General features: G+C 41.4%; 1 protein-coding gene across 1 annotated transcript in view; it reads right to left on the bottom strand.

Moving 5' to 3' along the window:
• Positions 1–164: 164 nt before the first annotated feature.
• Positions 165–20,004, bottom strand: part of LOC124553766 (ankyrin-3-like) — a 117,571-nt gene continuing 97,731 nt past the window's right edge. The window contains exons 5-6 of the mRNA XM_047127702.1: positions 15,133–15,282; positions 165–736 (exon numbers count right to left, since the gene is read on the bottom strand). Coding sequence (XP_046983658.1) covers positions 250–736; positions 15,133–15,282 — 637 coding nt within the window. The 3' untranslated portion in view covers positions 165–249. The remainder of the gene's footprint in view (positions 737–15,132; positions 15,283–20,004) is intronic.

The following is a 20,004-nucleotide window of genomic DNA, read 5'->3' on the forward strand; positions in this document are numbered from 1 at the left end:
CGTGTTCGTTAGTAATCGAGAATTATTCAGTTTGTTTTGAATTTTCAGCAAAAGGAGAGTCCCTCTTTGAACTTATAGTAGTCTATAAGCACTCTTGGTGTAATGGTACTTGAGTCGTTGTATGTACTATGTAAATAAGGGTGCAAACCAAGGCTGCGGGATAAACTTTTCTGTATTATTTATTTTATAAGTAACAAAGGTCACATAGAAGGCTTTTTTTATTTTACTCCAGAGTCGTTTGCACTATATTTAGCTTGATCCTAGGATGTCTACGAGCCGCTGGTGGTTGTTCCGCTTGGATAGGTCCAGCGGCGTGTCCCCATTGTCATTCCTGATTTCTCTGTCGGCCCCTGCCTCAAGTAGTGCGGTCGCCGCGTCTGGGTGGCCACGCCGTGCCGCATCGTGCAGTGGCGTGTTCCCTCTGTGATCCCTGGCGTTGCGGTTGGCAGAGGATGCTGCCAGCAGCCGCACCACGGGTGCTTGGCCATTCCATGCAGCCTGATGCAGAGGTGTGTTCTGCCAGCGGTCCCTGGCGTTGACATCAGCTCCATCCTCCAGTAGACGCTTCGCCACCTCCAAGTGTCCCCTGGCTGCTGCCCAGTGCAGTGAGTTCTGCTGGTTCTCGTCCATCGCCTCCACGTCCGCCCCCACTGTCAGCAACGTTCGCACCTTGCTCACTGACCCCTCCTTAGCTGCCGCAATCAGCATCTTGCCCTTCTCTTCTCCAGAAAGATCCCTGCAACAAAAGGAGAATACTTACAAATTGCTGCAAACACACACGCCCGAGGACGAAACACTATGGCAGAAGCAGAACTGTGATGAGTCCCTAAAAGTCAAGAAGATTACCGCAATGCACTGGTGTCCAAAATTAAAGCTTCTAACTGCGATTTTCCGTCCTGTGTCCAATTCACGATGTAATCATGCAAACTGTCAACAGATGTCTGCACAACCGTGTTCTACACGCAAGTTAGCATTCCAGTTAACGGACAACCACGCCCACGACGAAGTCAGCGCAGCTAGCAAGGGGTAGTGTTTGCTGGGTACTCCTACATCCGCAATCGTTGTAGACACAGTCACTGATGGTGCAGTATGGTACAGAGAAGACGCGTACCAGGCTCTCCACAGTGGAGGGCCGTAGGAAGAATGGGACGAGGACAGTCACAACCTGATGTGGCCCGATGGCTTAATGTGAATCTAACTGTTGTTTCTCAGACGTGGCGACTGTTCGTAGAGACGGAAACTGTATCTCGAAGACGAGGACAGACCACGTGTGATACGAGAAAGGGAGGACCGTTATTTGGTTAAAAGGGCATCACGGTACTGCCTTACTACTACACAGCAACTGGCACCTCACCTTGCAGGATGTACTGGATGTGTTGTATCTAGGCAAACGTTATACAGAAGATCTCACCAGAGTGCCACTTATTGTGAGGGGCCCGTTGTTTATGTACCTCTGACACTTCACAGAAATAAATGTGTAGAGTGAAGTCGTCAACATCCCACCGAATGGCTGAACAGTGGACCAATGTTATTTTCACACGTGAGTCCGAAAATGGTCTGGAGAGCGATTCTCGACGGATTTTCGTATGGAGGGAATGTGGAACAGGATTTCGTGACCCAAATATCGTGCAAAAGAGACTGATATCAGGAGGTTCTTTAATGGTGTCCTCAGAGATTACGTGGACTACCTGAACACCTCTTCATGACGTTGTATGGGTGAATTGGCAAAGCTTAACTCCTGTCAGGTATCGTGACGAGATCTTGGAACCTCATGTGCCGACGGATCTAGGTGCTGTGGTCTACCACTTCGTATTGATGGACGATAAAGGTATGCCCCATAGAGCTCAGCTGATTGAAGTTTTCTTGGAAATGGAAGATATTGCACACCTGGGATGATAAGCTCGATCTCCCAATTTGAATCCCATAGAGCATATTGTGGAGACTCACCTCTACCAGAAAACTTCAGTGAGTTTGTTAAAGCTTTAAAATACTGTGCACGGCAGAGAACACGAGAGGATGTAGAAAATCGTACATTCAAGTCTACAGCGAAGAGACAAAAGTGAAATATGAAACGAATTGTGGTCTTTATGACGCCAACCCATTCTCCCCATAAACAATGGAGGCGGGCGAAGAAGTCATAACAACAATGATTGAAAATAGAAGACAGAAGTGGTAACACACTGTAGAAAGCATTAACATGACTCACAGTAGTCGGAAAGCGTAGAGGCTGCTCAAAAATTAGATGGTATACCTGCAGGAACACCAGGCTTTGCTGGCGGTACAGCAAACCAAATAGCCTCCCAACTGCTGAAAAACGGTAAAGCGAAACACAGACTGAAGAAAGGGCATACGAGTAGACTAAATGCTGTCCAAGAAGAAAATAATGATACACTCGATCATACATTTACAACATCAGAACTGAAAGAAGCAATCAAAAGTTTAAAGACTGGTAAGGCCGCAGGCCTAGATGATATTGAAAATGATCAGATGATACTTCGCTCTAAACTGTGGCTGTTGAAGTTTATGAACTGCTGTTGGACAACTGGACGAATTCCTGAAATCTAGAGACAGGCAGAAATAACTGCAATTCTTAAGCCTGGTGAGGACCCAGAAGATCCTAAGAGTTATCGGCCAATCTCGCTGTTGTGCACAACACACAAACTGTTTGATACTAAGCAGATTCAAAGAGCTTACTGAGGGCATCCTAATAAAAGAGGAAGCAGGATTTCGGCCTGGCAAATCTTGTACCAGTCAAGCTCTCAGCTTACCGCACTATATTGGAGATGGGTTTGAGAAAAGGCAGGAATGGTGTTTATAGATTTTATGGAAGCATATGATACCATCGACCTCAGAAATCTCATTGCAAAAGTGCAAAAAACAACAAAAAGCCCTCAATTGACTGCTGTACTCAAATCAGTTCTATTTAACAGAAGGTATTTTGTTGAGTTCCAAGGTAACAAGAGCAGATGGAGACTACAAAAAGATGGGCTTCCCCAGGGCAGTGTTCTTGACCCATGTTATTCAATATTTATACAAATGACCAACCTATTAGTCCCTGGTCAAGATCTTTCATTTATGCTGATGATAGGGCAATATCAGCTCAGGCATAAAACTACAAGGATATTGAAGAAATACTACCTGAGAATCTGGAAAATCTCACCAACTAATACAATGAAAATCAGTTGAAACTCAATCCAAGTAGGACCCAGACTTGCCTATTCCATCTTAACAACAGAGAGGAGAAACAAGAACTGAATGTTTGGGGGAATGGCACAAGATTAACACACAGCCCTCTCCCAGTGTACTTGGGAGTTACTCTTGATAGGACACTGTCATTCAAGTGGCACATTGAGAAGAGCAGGGCAGAAATCCAATCATGGAATAACTTACTTGGCAAGCTAACAACATCAAAATGTCGACCTAATCCAAAAGTTTTACACACCACCACAATGGTACTCTGTTACTCTGCTGCTGAGTTTGCAAGCTGCACACTGTCCTGAACCAGATGTGTGGACATATTACTGAATGTCTTAAGCCAACAAGAGTAGAACACCTATACTGCTTGTCATGAATTGCTCCGCCAAATGTCCGATGTTCAATACAGAGCAGAATTGAACGAACAAAACAGGTTCAAAATCAACGTCATAAGGTCCATGGGTACCAAACGGTACCAATACGCCTTACGTCAAGAAGTAGTTTTCTCCACTCAACCGAACCGCTCACAGGCTCACCATAACTTCTAGAAAAACACTGTGGCAGGAACAACAAGAATATGCACACGATTCTGAGGAAGTGCTGCCATCAGGTGCGGAACTTGTGTGGGAGAGATGGAAAACTCTGAACAGGCTATGTTCAGGAATGGACAGATGTAACAGAAATCTGCACAAGTGGGGAATTGGTGAAAGTGATTTGTGTCTGTGTGGGAACATCCAGACTATGAACCACCTGCTTCAATGTCCGTTAGTAAACCATCCAAGAGCATGCACTGCCCGGGACCTGATGGCGTGCAGCAAAGTAGCGAGGGTATATGTGGACTTGTGGAAGAATGACATGTGAAACAAAGCCTGTAAAAAATTTTATTATACTGTATATAGTTTTCCATGAATTTTATTTTATAAATTAGCATTGTAATATTGTAAATTTCATAGAGGACAAATTATTCTATAATGTGTGGATTTATTGTAATTTGTTTCTAGTACGCATGCGAAATATATGTAGTAGTGAGATGGGTTGCATCACACAAGCATCCACCAACAATTCCATAAGACTTGAGAGTAGCTCTGCAGGAGCAATGGTGTTATTGCCTCCACATGAGATTGAAGACATCATTCACAGCTTGCCGTGTCGATGTCAGGGTTGTGTGAGCCAGAGGTGGTCACAGCCCATGCTGAGCACATTATCCAGTTGGATTGCGTGTGCGAATCTGTTAAGTTGGAAAAAACGAAGAATATTTTTTTCTACCTTTATGCATATTGTAGTTGTTCATGTTATTTGTTCTTAACGTTGTTCCTACTTCACTATCACCTGTTTGTACTATTTTATGGCAAAATAAACGCAACCTCGCAAAATTTCAGTTTGTTGCTTTAATTTTGGACACCAGTGTACATCGAATTTCATGCGCTTTTCATACCATTCAAATTACTAGGCAATCTGGATCTTGGCTGCGTGAACACACTAAAGACCTGACAGCTTTTACATAAACTTTTGAAGTTCTTGCGGTCTTCAGTCCAGAGACAGCTTTGATGCAGCTCTCCATGCTACTCTACCGGGTGCAAGATTCATCTCCCAGTACCTACTGCAACTTACATCCTTTTGAATCTGTTTTGTGTATTCATTTCTTGGTCTCTGATTACGATTTTTAGCCTCCACACTGCCCTCCAGTACTAAATTATTTATCCTTTGATGCCTCAGAACATGTCCTAGCAACCCATCCCTGCTTCAAGTTGTGTCACAAATTCCTCTTCTCCCCAATTCTGTTCGGTACCTTCTCATCAGTTATACTATATACCCACCTAATCCTCTGCATTCCTCTGTAGCACCACATTTAGAAAGCTTCTATTCCCTTCTGTTCACTTCCATTCATGGCTACACTGCATACAAATACTTTCAGAAACGACTTCCTGACACTTAAATCTATACTCGCCGTTACCTGATTTCTCTACTTCAGAAACTCTTTCCTTGCGATTGCCAGTCTGCAGTTTATATAATATCTGTTTCGACCATCATTAGTTATTTTGCTCTCCATATAGGAAAACTCATTTACTACTTTAAGCGTTTCATTTCGTGATCTATTTCCCTCAGCATCACCTAATATAACTTGACTATATTCCGTTATCTTCGCTTTCCTTTTGTTGATGTTCATCTTATATCCTCTTTTCAAGACACTGTCCATTCTGTTCAACTGCTCTTGTAGGTCCTTTTCCGTCCCTGACAGAATTACAATGTCATTAGCAAACGTCAATCTTTTTATTTCTTTTAATTCCTACTCCAAATATTTCTTTTGTTTCCTTTACCGCTTGCTCAATATACAGGTTGAGTAACATTGGGGACAAGCTAGACAATAGGATCAAAACTACCTAAACACCTCTATCTAATGTGTGACTGACCAACAAATGTAATGAAAGGACGATCCGCCAGTATAAAAGGAGGCAGAGACACATGTGTTGTCAGCAGAGAACCAGAAATAGCAGAATGGGTCCATCAGGGAGGTTCAGAAATTTCGAATGTGGACCTGAGTAACAAATGTACCAGTAATATTTCGACCCTTACATAGTAGTCCTTGTGAAGTGGAAATGCAAAGGAACAACCATAGCAAAAGGTAGAAGAGGCGGATCCATGTACCGACCAATAGGGACCATGGAGCTTTATGGAGGGCCGTTGTAAAAAATCGCATGAAGCACCGTAGCCAGCACAACGACTGTGCACAGGGAGGTAAAAAGAAAGGGGCAAAATGGTCGAGTAGCCCCCCCCCCCCAATGAGCCACACATTTCTGCAGTCAGTGCTAAGCAACACTTACGTTGGTGTAAAGCGTGACGCCTCTGGGCGATGGATGAGTGGAAATGAATGGTCCAGACAGATGAACCACCTGTGGCAGTCCGATGGATGGTTCTATTTTCGGTTGATGACTATTACCCGCCATTTTGTGTAATGCCAAAAGTGAAGGAGTGAGAAGATGGCGTTACATTATGGGGTATATCCATGGTTATGTTATTATTCCCCTATTGAGCTTAAGAGAACACTAAATTCGACAGTATATGAATCACGTTTTCCAGCTTTAGGTACTGCATACAATACAGTATCATTGTTTGTATTAGCATGACAGTGCTCCTTGTAATAAATCATTATCGGTCACATGAGAGTTTGTGGACAACAACATTCCATGAATGTATAATTCTGCCATGAATTCCGAGCTGAATCCAATGTAACTGCTTTGGGACGAGTTAGAAGCTGACTTCGCTGCAGATTGAAGAGTCCAACGTTGAGGAAGGATGGGTTCTCATTTTTCCACTGAAGTTCAGATCCATTACTGAAAGTTTCCTCAGCAGAGTACTAAAGACAATTAAGTACAAATAAATTCTATTAATCTGTCAAATGAAATTGTTTTAGCTAGTAGTTATCTAATTGGTTTGATGTGGCCTGCCACGAACTCCTCTCTTGCACCAACCTTCATCTCAAAATAGCAGTTACACACTACATGCTCAATTAACTCTTGGATGTAGGCCAATCTGTCTTTCTCTTCAGTTTTTACATCCCCTTCGTCTCGTCAGTCTTTCCCCATGTCACTAATTCTGCAGAGTACTCCCCTCATTCCATATCCAAGATGTCCACCTAATTTTCAACACTTTTATCTAGCACCACATCTCAGACGCTCGTAGTCTCCTTAGTCACAGTGTTTTGCCACTACGATTCAGTATCATACAAACTAGTTCTCTAAACATAGATTCTCATAAATTTCTTCCTCAAATTATGACCTTTGTTTCATAGAAGTAGAATTATGTTGGCTAGTTGTACCAATTTTGTCTTTGCTAGTATGCTTTTTATGTCCTTCTTGTTTTGTATATCATGGGTTATTTTGCTTCCAGAATTCCTTAATATCGTCTACTTCATGACCACCAATGTAAATGTAAAAAATTCCAATATCTGCTACTTCTCATTAGAAATTTATTTCCGTGGTTCATTCTCAATTAATATTCCTTACTCATCAGACTCTCAATTCAATTCAACAAATTCCGTAATTCTTCACTTTCTCTGAGAACACCAATGTCATCAACAATTTTTTTCTTAGGCATCCTTTCACTGTTAATCTGAATTTCACACTTGAACCTTTATTATATTTCCATCATAGCTTCTTCGATGAATAGATTGAATAGTAGGGGAAACGACTGCACCCTGTCGTACACACTTTTAATCTGAGCATTCTGTTCCTTATTTTCCAGTATTCTTCCCTCTTGGTTCTTGTACATATTGTAACCTACCTGTCTTTCCCGGTAACTTACTTACATTTATGTAAGAATTTCGAAGATCCTGCAGAACTTTATATTGTCAAACGCTTTTTCTAGGTAAAAAAACTTTTGACTGTATTTTCACTTTTCGTCAGACTTGCTTCCATTATCAAGTACAATTTTCGAACTGCCTCTCTGGCGCCTTTACCTCTCCTAAAACCAAACTGACCATCATCTGACAGTTTCTCAATTTTCTGTTCCATTCTTATTTATATCATTCTCAACAGCAGCTCGGATTTATGAGTTCCAAAGACGATTGTGCTATTGTTTTCACAATTATCTGCCCTTGTTACCTCTGGAAATATGTGGATGATTTTTTTCTGAAAGTGAGACGGTACATCGGTTCTACAATCTAACTTGGATGCCACTTTCCCCTATGAACTCAGTAGTCATGATTAAATTTTATGTATCCTTTTAGCTTTATTTGTTATCAAATCGACCAGAGTTCTTTTGAATATTGCCTCTAACAGTACATCCTCTATATCGTCCACGCCAACACAGATTGCTTCCTCCTCCATGTCATCAGAAAAGTTTCTCCTTCATAGGAGCTGTCAATGTAATCTTTCCATTTATCTGCTCTCTCTTCTGACGTTGGGAATGGAATTCCCATGGTAATTATTATTTTGACTTTTCTATATTCTGTGTCAGTCCTTCCTACGACTGTTTGTTTAAAGTTTTGTCTTAAGTTTTCTGCGGTTATTTAGCCTTGGCTACCTAGAACATGGTACATATGTCAATCCTAAATGACTTTCATCGAGGTGACAAGTTGTGCAAAAGTGATGTGCACATACGAAGATAGCGGTAGTATCGTGTACACAAGATATGAAAGGGCAGTGCAGGTGATTCATGTGAAAAGTTTCCGACATGATTGTGGCCATATGCCCACACAGTGAGAATTAACAGATTTTTCACACCGAAAGGTAGTCGAAGCTAGACGCATGAGACCGTACATTTCGGAAATCGTTAGGGAATTCAGTATTCCAAGATCCACAGTGTCAATAGTGTGCCGAGAATACAAAATTTCGGGCATTACCTGTCACCACGGTCAATGCTGTGGCTGACAGCCTTCAGATAACGACCTAAAGCAGCGGCTTGTACATAGGTTGCGTGAAATAACCGCAGAAATCAATGTAGAAGGTACTACGAACGTATCTGTTCGGAAGTGCGGCTAAATTTGGCGTCAATGGGCTGCGGCAAAAGATGACCAATGAAAGTGCATTTACTAACAGTATGTTATCACCTGCAGCTCCTGATCTCATGACCACTGTCCCAACGTTCATTAGAGTATCGCGTAAAAATGTGAAGTAAGTCGTTCAAGAACTTTTTGAGATTTTGGTAACATTGTTAACAACGTCTTTTACTTTCGAAATAGTACATACAATGAAGGATTGCAGCACCAAGATAAAGCTGTGCGACATAAACGAAAGTTGGTAGGCGTGTTTCTACATCTGAATGATGGTGACTTTTCGCGGCAGTCACGTCGCTTAAGACTGGCGCTAGTAGCACCACTGTGAGGGAGGAAATGAAGCCTGCTTTAATTATACGCTGTAACGGGCTTTAGCATTAGTTACATTTTGAGACTGGACTTAGTGAGTTTATGTAGGGAAAAAATGTCTTTGAGACGACAAAGACGCATTTATCAACATCTCATAGGGATTAAAAGAAGTCTGTAATAGGGCTACGAGATTCTGGTTGTTCCTTCCGTGATGTAGAAATATTTCACAGTAATGTAGCCACTATACATGCCTGCTGGCAGCGGTGATCACAAGAATTTCCCCCGTTCCGCCATATATAGCGTACTGTAACTATTCTGCGCATGCGTCGAAAACTTGATAGTTGAACCACACTGCCCGCCGACAGCGCCCTCGCTGGTGGAATAGCGGAACTCCGTCACCATCTACGTTGCTGCTTGCCACGGCCGTCGACGCACTCTGTCGTCTTCGATTTGAGAAAATCGTGGAGATGATGGGATTCTATGCACTGTCCAGCTGGTAGCCGCTGTCACGGTTTAACAGATTTTCCGCCAGTCGTATTTCTACGGATTCTTTACTAATGGAGTCCCAGAAAGACGTTGCTGTGAACAAAATCATTGTTTTCTCATACTCCATTGAATGTCCAGTAGCAATACAATGTTCTGCAATAGCGGACTTGCTTGGCTGCAAAAGGCGGGTGTAACGTTGATGTTCAGTGCAGCGTTCTTTCACGGTGCGTGTGGTTTGACCTATGCAAGCCATACCACATTGGCACGGTATCTTGTAAATTCCGGGCTTTCGTAGTAACAGATTGTCCTTAAATGATCCCACAAGGTCCGCAATCCGATGGTGGGCGGAAAACCACTTTTACCTGAAATTTTCGGAGTATTCTTGCTATTTTAAACGACGTGTTGCCAACGAAAGGAAGAAAAGCTAAAGATTGTTCCGGCATGTTCTCCTCTTTATTCACTTCCTGCTTCTTAGTTTTAACTGTTACTGCCCTGTTAATCTGCCGGATGGAATACCCATTTTCACTGAATACTGTCTTTAGATGGGCGAGTTCTTGAGGTAAGCTATCTAGATCTGGGACAGTATGAGCTCTATGAACAAGTGTATTAAGCAAACTCATGGTTTGCTATGGGTGATGGCAACTCGATGCTTGCAGGTACAAATCAGTATGAGTGGGTTTCCGGTAAACTGAATGCCCTAGAGAACCATCATTCTTCCTTCGAACCAGGACATCCAAGAAAGGCAAACACAACCATCTTTCTCTACTTCCATGGTGAACAGGATGTTGCTATGAATGGAGTTGAGGTGATGTAGAAACTCCATTAATTTATCTTCTCCATGAGGCCACACTACGAAAGTGTCATCCACATACCGCCAAAATACTGTTGGTTTCAGGGCAGCTGATTCAAGCGCTCCCTCTTCAAAATCCTCCATAAAATGGTTGGCCACCGAAGGAGACATGGGACTACCCATGGCGACACCGTCAGTCTGTTCAAAATATTCTTGATTAAACATAAAATAAGTTGAGGAAAGAGCATGCCTGAACAAAGCAGTGATATCAACAGGAAACATGCTACCAATCAGTGTCAAAGAATCTGCAAGAGGAACTTTTGTAAAAAGTGAGACCACATCAATACTAGAAGGTTTACACTGCTAAGACGAAGAGCCCCCAGTCTATTGATAAAATCAGCTGAAAAAAAACTCACAGCCTTTCTGTGTGTTGACACACTGGACCTACATCTGGAGTTACGATCTGGGACAGCAGGAACATTCTCATGGTTATCCCACACACCTTGTCTGTTTCAATCTGGTGATTCGATCCATTCAAAATGGCTCTGAGCACTATGGGACTTAACATCTGTGGTCATCAGTCCCCTAGAACTTAGAACTACTTAAACCTAACTAACCTAAGGACATCACACACATCCATGCCCGAGGCAGGATTCGAACCTGCGACCGTAGCAGTCGCTCGGTTCCGGACTGCGCGCCTAGAACCGCTAGACCACCGCGGCCGGCTCGACCCATTCTACTGCCATTAACGAACAGCACCCCAGGGGCAGTTTTTCCACAAGACAACGCTCGCTCACTTACCGCTCTTGTAACCCAACATACTCTATAGAGTGTTGACACGTCTCTTGGCATGCTCGATCACCAGGCCTGTTTCCAGCAGAGTAGATATGGGACATCATCATACAATTACTCTGGCATCATTCACCAACAGTATTAATCGTCCCTGTACTTACCAACCAAGTGCATCAGGCATCGAACTCCATTTCAAATACTGACATCCGATACTTGAGAAACACAATGCATGCATGTCTGCACGCTTGCATTCGACCTTCTTACAGTGCTCCAGCATTTCACGTTTCCAGTGGCTTATCTCGCACTTACATTAACTTGCGATCTTGCAGAGTTAATCAGTTAAATATGTTACCCTGGCAAATGTATTCCCGAAGCTTCATTATTCTATATTAACAGGTTTTTGGTTTTGTGATTCTTTTCCATCTGTGTATCTATGATTGTAAACTATTTTTGTTTAAATCTGTTCACGCTTTTAGTCTCCCAAAGCCTATGTTTATGTAGGACCTCTTCCACCACAGCCGTCTGATACCGAAGAAAAAAGGAAGCCTTGGCTCTCTTCTCCCTGTACATTGTTATTCACATTACTACCATGTTACGCACGATGTGCTATCCATCCTGGCTTTTTTAGCTCTCTCTCAACAAACGTTTCACTCCATTATCGAGTATTGTCTTAATATGTTTCATTTCCTGCTCTTAATATTTTATTTCCTCATGCTGATGTTTCTCTGTTGCTGTTTAGCCAGCTTTCTCCTCTTTTTATATCAGTCTTTTTATGCTGGAACATTCTTTCCTTTCCAAGTCTTGTCTCTTGTCCAACAACAATAATTTATTTTCTAATTTGTTTTCTGCCCATTTTCTCCTGAGCTTCTGCCAATTTTATGTCTAGTACGTACAACATAATTTACAGACGTTGCCTGACATCATATTCATTAATTATTATCGATTATGCTGCATCATTTTACATTGACGAGTTTCTGGCTCAACTACATAGTCTTCTTCGCTGATCTCTCTATCTTTAGTCTTTCCTGCTACACTTACTTCTCGTTGGTTGTTTTCTTATGTCAAATGGCTGATGCTATTTGTATTCGACAAATTGGGTTAATACCTATCAGTATCTTATAAAATTTCAGCGTACATTCTCTGTATCTTTCTATATTATCAGACCCATGGATTAAGTTTTGTTGACTGCCTGTGTGCATATAGCTTTTAGACTGGGAAAAGTATTCTGAGAAGTATTTGCTCAATTTGGTGCAAACATTAAATGTAAGACATCGTACATCTGTGGCTGACCATAATAGGTAATTAAAGCCCGAAATCCTTGAATCACTGGGAGAGAATATGTTTTCATAAGTCCACTGAAACATTACTGATCCCATTCTCATTGTTAAACTACTTGGTAAGGTCAGACTCATCTATTGTCCAATAACTTGTTGGATTCTGCTCTCATTAATTGTAAAGGCATTTGAATACTCTGAATTACCACTTTTAGGCCTGTAGAATTCAGGCATCAACTGAAATGTGTCCTGCAACCATATCAGTTCACTATCACACAGGATTATTTTACAAAGCGTCAGTGAAATATCGGTGGCTACCACTATAGATCTATGATTTCAAATAAGAAAAGTGAAGTCACGACGAATTTACACTGAAACTGGTCTGCGATGAATAAAAAGAAAAATTTCTGTCAGGTCGCCTGTGAAACTCCCTGAGCTACAGAAGGTTTTACAGCTGGCGACATATGGCTACTGTGTCCATCTCCACTCAACCATGCCCACACAATAGGATTGACAAAATTTTCCGTGATCTAAAATGGCCGCCTTTATCAGTAGGAAACCGACAGGTCCGACTACCACTTTCGTTGAAGCTGTTGTTGCCACGAATGATTTCCAAAAACTGCCACTAGACGTTGCCACATACGTCTCTCGCAGTAGGATATAAGCCACGGATCTCAACTGATTCCGCTCCCTCAGCTGCGGTGTTACCACACACCCTGTGAGAGAATTCCTCATCATACCGTTGGGAGAATAATCGTGGAAATCCAAGATAAGGGTTCTTCCCTCATAGTTAATTCATAAGATAGGAAACCATCTACATCCACGTCTACGTGAGTACTTTGCTACTCACAATAAAGTGCCTGGCGGAGGGTTCTATGAACCACCATCCAGCTGTGTCTCTACCGTTTCGCTCTCGTACGGCGCGCGGGAACAACGAACACTTAAATTTTTCTGTGCGAGGCCTGAGGTCTCTTATTTTGTCGTGGTGATCATTTCTTGCTATTTAGGTGGGTGCCAACAGAATGTTTTCACAATCGGAGGAGGAAACTGGTAGTTGAATTTAATGATAAGATCCTATCGTAATGAAAAACGCATTTGTTTTAATGATTGCCAATCCAATTCACGAATCATGTCCGTGGCACTATCTCCACTACTTCGGTGTAATAAGAAATGAGCTGCCCCTCTTTAAACTTTTTCGATGTCATTCGTCAATCCCATCTGATGCGGATCCCACACGATACAGCAGTACTCCAGAATAGGGCGGACAAGCGTAGTGTAAGCAGCCTCTTTAGCAGACCGGTTCCACCTTTTAAGTGTTCCGCCAATGATTCGCAGGCTTTCGTTTGTTCTACCCACAACAATATCTATGTGATCGTTCCGGTGTAGGTTACTTGTAATTGTAATCTCTAAGTATTTAGTTGAATTTATAGCCTTCAGGTTTGTGTGAATTATCGCGTAATAGAAATTTTGTGGATTTCTTTTAGTACTCGTGTGAATAACTTCATACATTTTTTTGTTCAGGGTCAATTGCCACTTTTCACACCATACCGATATCGCATCTAAATCGTTTTGCAAGACGGTATATGACAGCATCATCTGCAAACAATCTAAGAGGGCTACCCATATTGCCTCCTACGTCGTTAATATAGATCAGTAACGACAGAGGGCCTATAACAATTCCTTGGGGAACGCCCGATATTACATCTGCTTTACTTGATGTCTTTCTGACAGTAATCGCGAATTCAGTCGCGCAACTGAGGCAATATTCAATAGGCACGCAGTTAGGCTAGGAAAGCCTTCAGGAAATCTAAAAATATGGAATCTTTTGACATCCCCTGTCAATAGCACTAATTACTTCACAAGTATAAAGACCTAGTTGTGTTCCACAGGAAGCCCTTGCTGATAATGTGTCAATAAATCGTTTTTTTTTCGAGGTAATTCATAATGTTCAGACAGCATATGTTCAAAAACCCTACTGGAAATCGACGTTAGTGATATGGGCCAGTAATTCAGCGGATTACTCCTATTTCCCTTTTTGAGTACTGGTGTGACAAGAGCAGTTTTCCAGTCTTTAGGTGCGAATATTTCTGTATGTATATAATTGCTAAATATGGAACTTTTATGATAGCATATTCTGAAAGGAACCTGACATATACAATCTGGATCGGAGGCCCTGCCTTTATTAAGTGATTTAAGCTACTTTGCTACACCGAGGATATCTGGTTATATGTTTCTCACTTTGAAGTTATTCTTGATAGGAATTCAGGAATATTTATCTCTTCTTATTTGGTCAAGGCGTTTCGGAAAACTATGTATAATAACTCTACTTTAGTGGCACTGTCACCAGTGACTTCACCATTGTTATCACGCAGTGAAGGTTATTGACTGCTTCTTTCCACTAGTGTGCTTAATGTATTACCAGAACATCTTAGGGCTTTCTGCGAGATTACTAGCCAGAATTTTCGCTGAAAACTGAAATTGCTCCCAACACACCAGCACAGTCGTTGTTTTTGGGGAAATATTTAGTGTTATCTTACACAAGTCAGCTGTGTTAGGGACTGAAAACGAGTCATGTAACAAACCTGTAGAAGGGTGTATAGATCCCCTTATATCCTTGCCTCGTCGAACGTCACAATTACTGAAAGAAAAAACGTTATACGAGACCTACAACTTCTGCTTCGTCAAAAACGTAAAATAGCGACAATCGATTTCTTGACTTTATCGCTTGGGTAACTGCCCAACATGTCGCGCTGTGATTGTGGACAGTCTGCACGTAAAGTGACTGAACTCACCGCAGGAGAGAGATGGCGACGTCATCAGGCTGGGGAGTCGTCTGGGGAGTGGTGGGGGGCGCAGCTGTGGCTGGCCTCCGGCCGTCGTCGCTGTGGCCACTGTGTGGCTGTGAGGAGGGGCCGGTCCTGCTCTCTCCAGCGCTTGGCGTGCTGCACAGATGGAACACTGCTTCCAAAATGGTTTCCACATCGAATCCAGTGGTCAGATTACCACAGACTGTACAGCTGAGGTACTGTCCACACACAGATAATAGAACACACACTGCCAACGACAGTAGCGGCCCACGTAAGATGAATGACAGCATTCAGGTAATCATACATCTTCCTTCTCCTCATTTTCTCATACCTGTAGCCTAGCATATTACACAATATTTGGTACAAAATAAAGTATAAATATAAGATTTGTACAAAGCTCAACAATTGTGCTTACAACAACCATTGGTCAACATAGGTTCAATAGACAACAGCATAATCACAGAGAAATTTGAAAGAGAGTACCCCATCAATGCGCTTGTGGTACTGCCGTCATGAGATGATGTTTGTACCTCGTGTGTTAAGGGGGTTTGGAGGTAAAACGGGCCGACTTGGAGCAGAAGACGCACCACAAGATACTAAATTCTACTGTCTATATTTTTACAAATAAATTTATAGAGTTTTTGTCAGTATGACCAGGGTTCACAATCATAGCAGTGAAAGATCAAAAACATAACGAAATAATTTTTTTTACATGTGGAGCTTTATAATTTTTTCACTTACTATTGGCTGCATTTTTTGCTATAGGTACACTTTTCTTCATAAGTAAGAGAGATTCTTCGATTAATTTTGCACAGCATACAATCCATACATAAAGGTGTATGAAATTCTGGATTTTATTTAATTTACAAGAAAATGAATGACCTGTTACATTTTAAGCTTCATGTTTAGAAAAAAACTCAAATTTTATAGTTAATTATCTCAAACTTTACCGTAGTTTTTAATAGAGATGGAAAATTCTAGAGTTTTGCATTAAGGAGTTTGTGTTTAATAAGGCTACCACGTTGGAAAAGGAATGGGATATTTATTTTGGATGTTACATGTACCTGACAACAGAAATTTGTGTTTTGCAGAAAATGGCCATTAAAGTTTCTGGCTGCATTTGGCATCTTTTAGAACTGTCCAGCGGCATAAAGAGGTTTTTTTCCATTTTGTAAATCAGTTTTCGTCTTTTCCACATTCCTCCACTTCCAAAAATGATTTACGTGCTTTCACTACACGCTCTCTGTTTATTGCGTATAAAGCTTTGATGCAGTTCGCTTTGCCCTTGATTCCCATTTTCCCTAAAATACATATCCGGCTTTGCATCATAAACACCAACAGCAAGTGCATCTCTTCCACACAAAAATTGGTTTTTGGCAATCTTTTCCATGCACATTCATTAAAGCTTTCATTGGTGTTTGGGTGCCGCCATCAAGACATTTCTTCTATGTCAACAGTCCTTTGTTACACGTATGTCCATCTCTGGCGCAAATATAAACATTCGAGTTCTACACAGTGAAATACACGTATGTATGACAGCAGACGTCTGTGGTAAGGGGTGTAGTGCTTCATCTTGGTACACGTAGGACCAAATAGCGTGCCTTATAATCACTGAAATATATTTGTTTTATACATCAAACTATTCAGAAAGATGTACTCTACAAAACAGACATATTTTCGAAAAGTCGATTTTTTTTTAATTTTTGACTTCCTACCCGCTTAGGAGACAGGAATCGGACTATAGGGGGAAGAAATTGGAGACAGGTATCTAAAAATCTCTTTGGGTTCTTTCGTCGCTGTTGTCTGTCAGAATGATGCGAAAATAATCCCAGAACACAAAGAAATGGGATATAAATCAAGAAGGAGATGAATTATGCCAGTGATATGATGTTGTGCAAGGTTGTTAGTCTGTGGGATGTCGCTTCCGAACATTATTGATGGCCCAAATCAACACAAGGACCGCAACGCTCGCGTGACGTGAGATGACAGGGTGAATGGCGCCAGTTCTGCCCTGGGGCCAGGATGACGACAGCCTAAGTCGCCAGCCGCACCAGGCGTCGCGTCGCCCCCTGGGTGAACGGCAGACAGCCCGGCGTCTGCATCGGGGGTCACCACTGGGTGAGGCGAATGCCGCGCCGAAAACTGTGGTCGACCTCCATGTCTGTGTACAGCGAGAGAAACTCGACAGCGCCGAACTGCTCCTTTGCCAAGCAGACTACCCTCACAAGGGACGTCATTTCCGTCTCGCCGCTCGCTACTCGCCATCAAAGACAACTGAGGCGTAAGGTATTTATGGTATAATGAAAAAGTTGATCTATGAGTACTAGACGTAAACATATAACATGTAGGGATTAATTCTTATCACTTACTGTTCCATCAAGTCGTTAGACTTCCTCGAGTCTTAGACAGAGTGCTCGCACGCCATTACCGAGTAATAGCTGCACTGCGAGATTTTTTATGTATATTGGTATTTTAATGCCTCACAAGGAGGTGACAAAGTAACCAAATACAGTATGTCTACAAGGTACAATGTCGTTGATAAACGTTTCATAATATGAAGCGAATGAGGTACGATAGAAGACAGTTACCGAATTTTCAGATGTTTAAGTGAATTTTGCCCACTCACGGTCAATAGAAAGAAACGCTTGTTACTTACTTTCATGTTCCATGCATCAAATTGCACGATAGATTGTCATGTCGTGGAATGAGTCATTTTAGATTCAAATTACCAGTTAATTTATACGTCTATTTGTACTCTAAATATCACCAAAATGGTAACAAGAAATACAGATTGAGTTATCGATTCCCACCCATTACCTTTTACACATTACAAACATAGAAAGTCTTCTACAGAATAGAAGGAGTTCTCAAGAAGAAACTTTTTCAACTTTTTTCCAAATTTTACCATACTTTCTGTTAGACATTCTATATCACAGGGCAAGTTGTCAAAATTTTTTGTTCCAACCTTAATGGCAACCTAAAGAAAATATTAATGTTCAGTAATGAATGTAATTTTTTCTTCTATTATTGTAATCATGTACCTCATGGTTCCTTTTCAACTGTAGTTGATTGTTTACAACAAGCTTCATGAGGGAATAAATGTAGTATGAAGCGGTAGTCAGTAGGCCCAACTCTTTAATCAGATGGCTACAAGACGATCGCGTGTGAGCGCCACATATTATTGTTACAACTCGTTTTTGGGAAATGAAGAGCTTCTTTCTTAAAGATGAATTACCTCAGAACATTATTCCATATGGCATTGCTGAATGAAAAGAAGCAAAATATGTCAACTTACTGATTTATCTCTTTTCTAAATTTGCTATGATTCTAAATGCAAATGTAGCTAAACTAAGTTTTTTTAGGCATTCCCTAATTTATGTTTTTCCAATTAAAATTCCCATCAAGGTGGACACCTAAGAATTTTAAAAATTTCCACCCTATGTATTACTTCACCACCATGTGTTACAGTTATCACTGATGCAGTACCCCCCAGAGCTGCAGAACTGTATATAATGTGTCTTTGTGAAATTCAGGGTGAAACAATTTGCAGAAAACCAAACAATGATACTTTTGAGAACTTTGTTTACCATTTCTTCCAGTTCTGTATTAATACTGAGAGTGATAACAATACTGTTGCCATCTGCAGAAAGAACTAATTCTGCTTGCTGTACATTAGATGGTAGATCATTAACATATACGAGAAACAGTAGTGGACCTAAGATAGAGCCTTGGGGAACCGCATATGTGATTTACACCCAGTCAGAATTATGTACCTGAATTCTGTTGGTTGAGTTACTACTAAATACAGCATTTTGCAACCTTTTGGTTAGATATGATAAGATCCACTGGTTGACTACACCATCAACCCTACAAAATTTATCTAGCAGTATATTATGATTTACACCGTCAAATGCCTTGGATAGGTCACAGAAAATACCCACCTGTACTGTTTTGTTATTTAATACTTGTACTATCTGGTGTGTGAACATGGCATTCTCAGTAGAGCGCCCCTTCTGAAAGGCAAACTGTGATTTAATGACAATATTATTGTCGCCAAGGTGAGATAATCTTCTACAATACATCACCTTCTCAAAAATTTAGGTAAATGATAGAAGCAGTGAAACAGGTCGGTAGTTTCTGATGTCTCTCTTATCTGTGAAATAAAAGGTGTCACATTCAAATTCAAAACCGAACGCTATTCAGTCTGTGAATCCAAAGAAAAGTGAAGACACCGTTTGAAACAAGTGTACTGTTACAAGTTACTGTTTCAGAATATATAATTCGATGTGTGACACATAAATTGAAGCATACCGAAAAAGCGATGAGATGTCACTCTGGCTTCTTACACAAACACACCACCAGCTGCAGTGTATCTGATCAAGGTTTCAAATCTCCATGACTGGTAGACTGGACACCACAGCACGTTTGTATAATGCCCGTGAACAGTGTCAGATGTTGTGTGATACTTGTGAAGGACACAGAGACACTTTCTACGCATGTGTTATCTGCAGCTGACATAATTTGGAAGCTGCTCGACTCTTGAGCATTTTCTCAATACCCTCTCGGGTGGAACAGCGATCATTGCAATTTATAAATAACCGACTCATTAGCCAGGACATTATGATCACCTGCCTATCATCTATTAAACGTGTACTGGCAATAGCAGCGTCACTTCACGAGGAATGACTGCTAGTCAGACGCATGCACAGTCGATGTAGGATCAGCAAATGTGCTGTCCATCTGTAGATGGGGAAGGTATGCTATATGTCTCACTTTGAAGGAGGGAATTTTATGATGACCTGAACGCTCATCACGAGCATTTCGGAATGCACGACTTGTTGAGTGTTCGAGGAGCGC

The sequence above is a fragment of the Schistocerca americana genome, chromosome 11 (genome assembly GCF_021461395.2).
Source record: "Schistocerca americana isolate TAMUIC-IGC-003095 chromosome 11, iqSchAmer2.1, whole genome shotgun sequence".
NCBI classification, from domain to species: domain Eukaryota; kingdom Metazoa; phylum Arthropoda; class Insecta; order Orthoptera; family Acrididae; genus Schistocerca; species Schistocerca americana.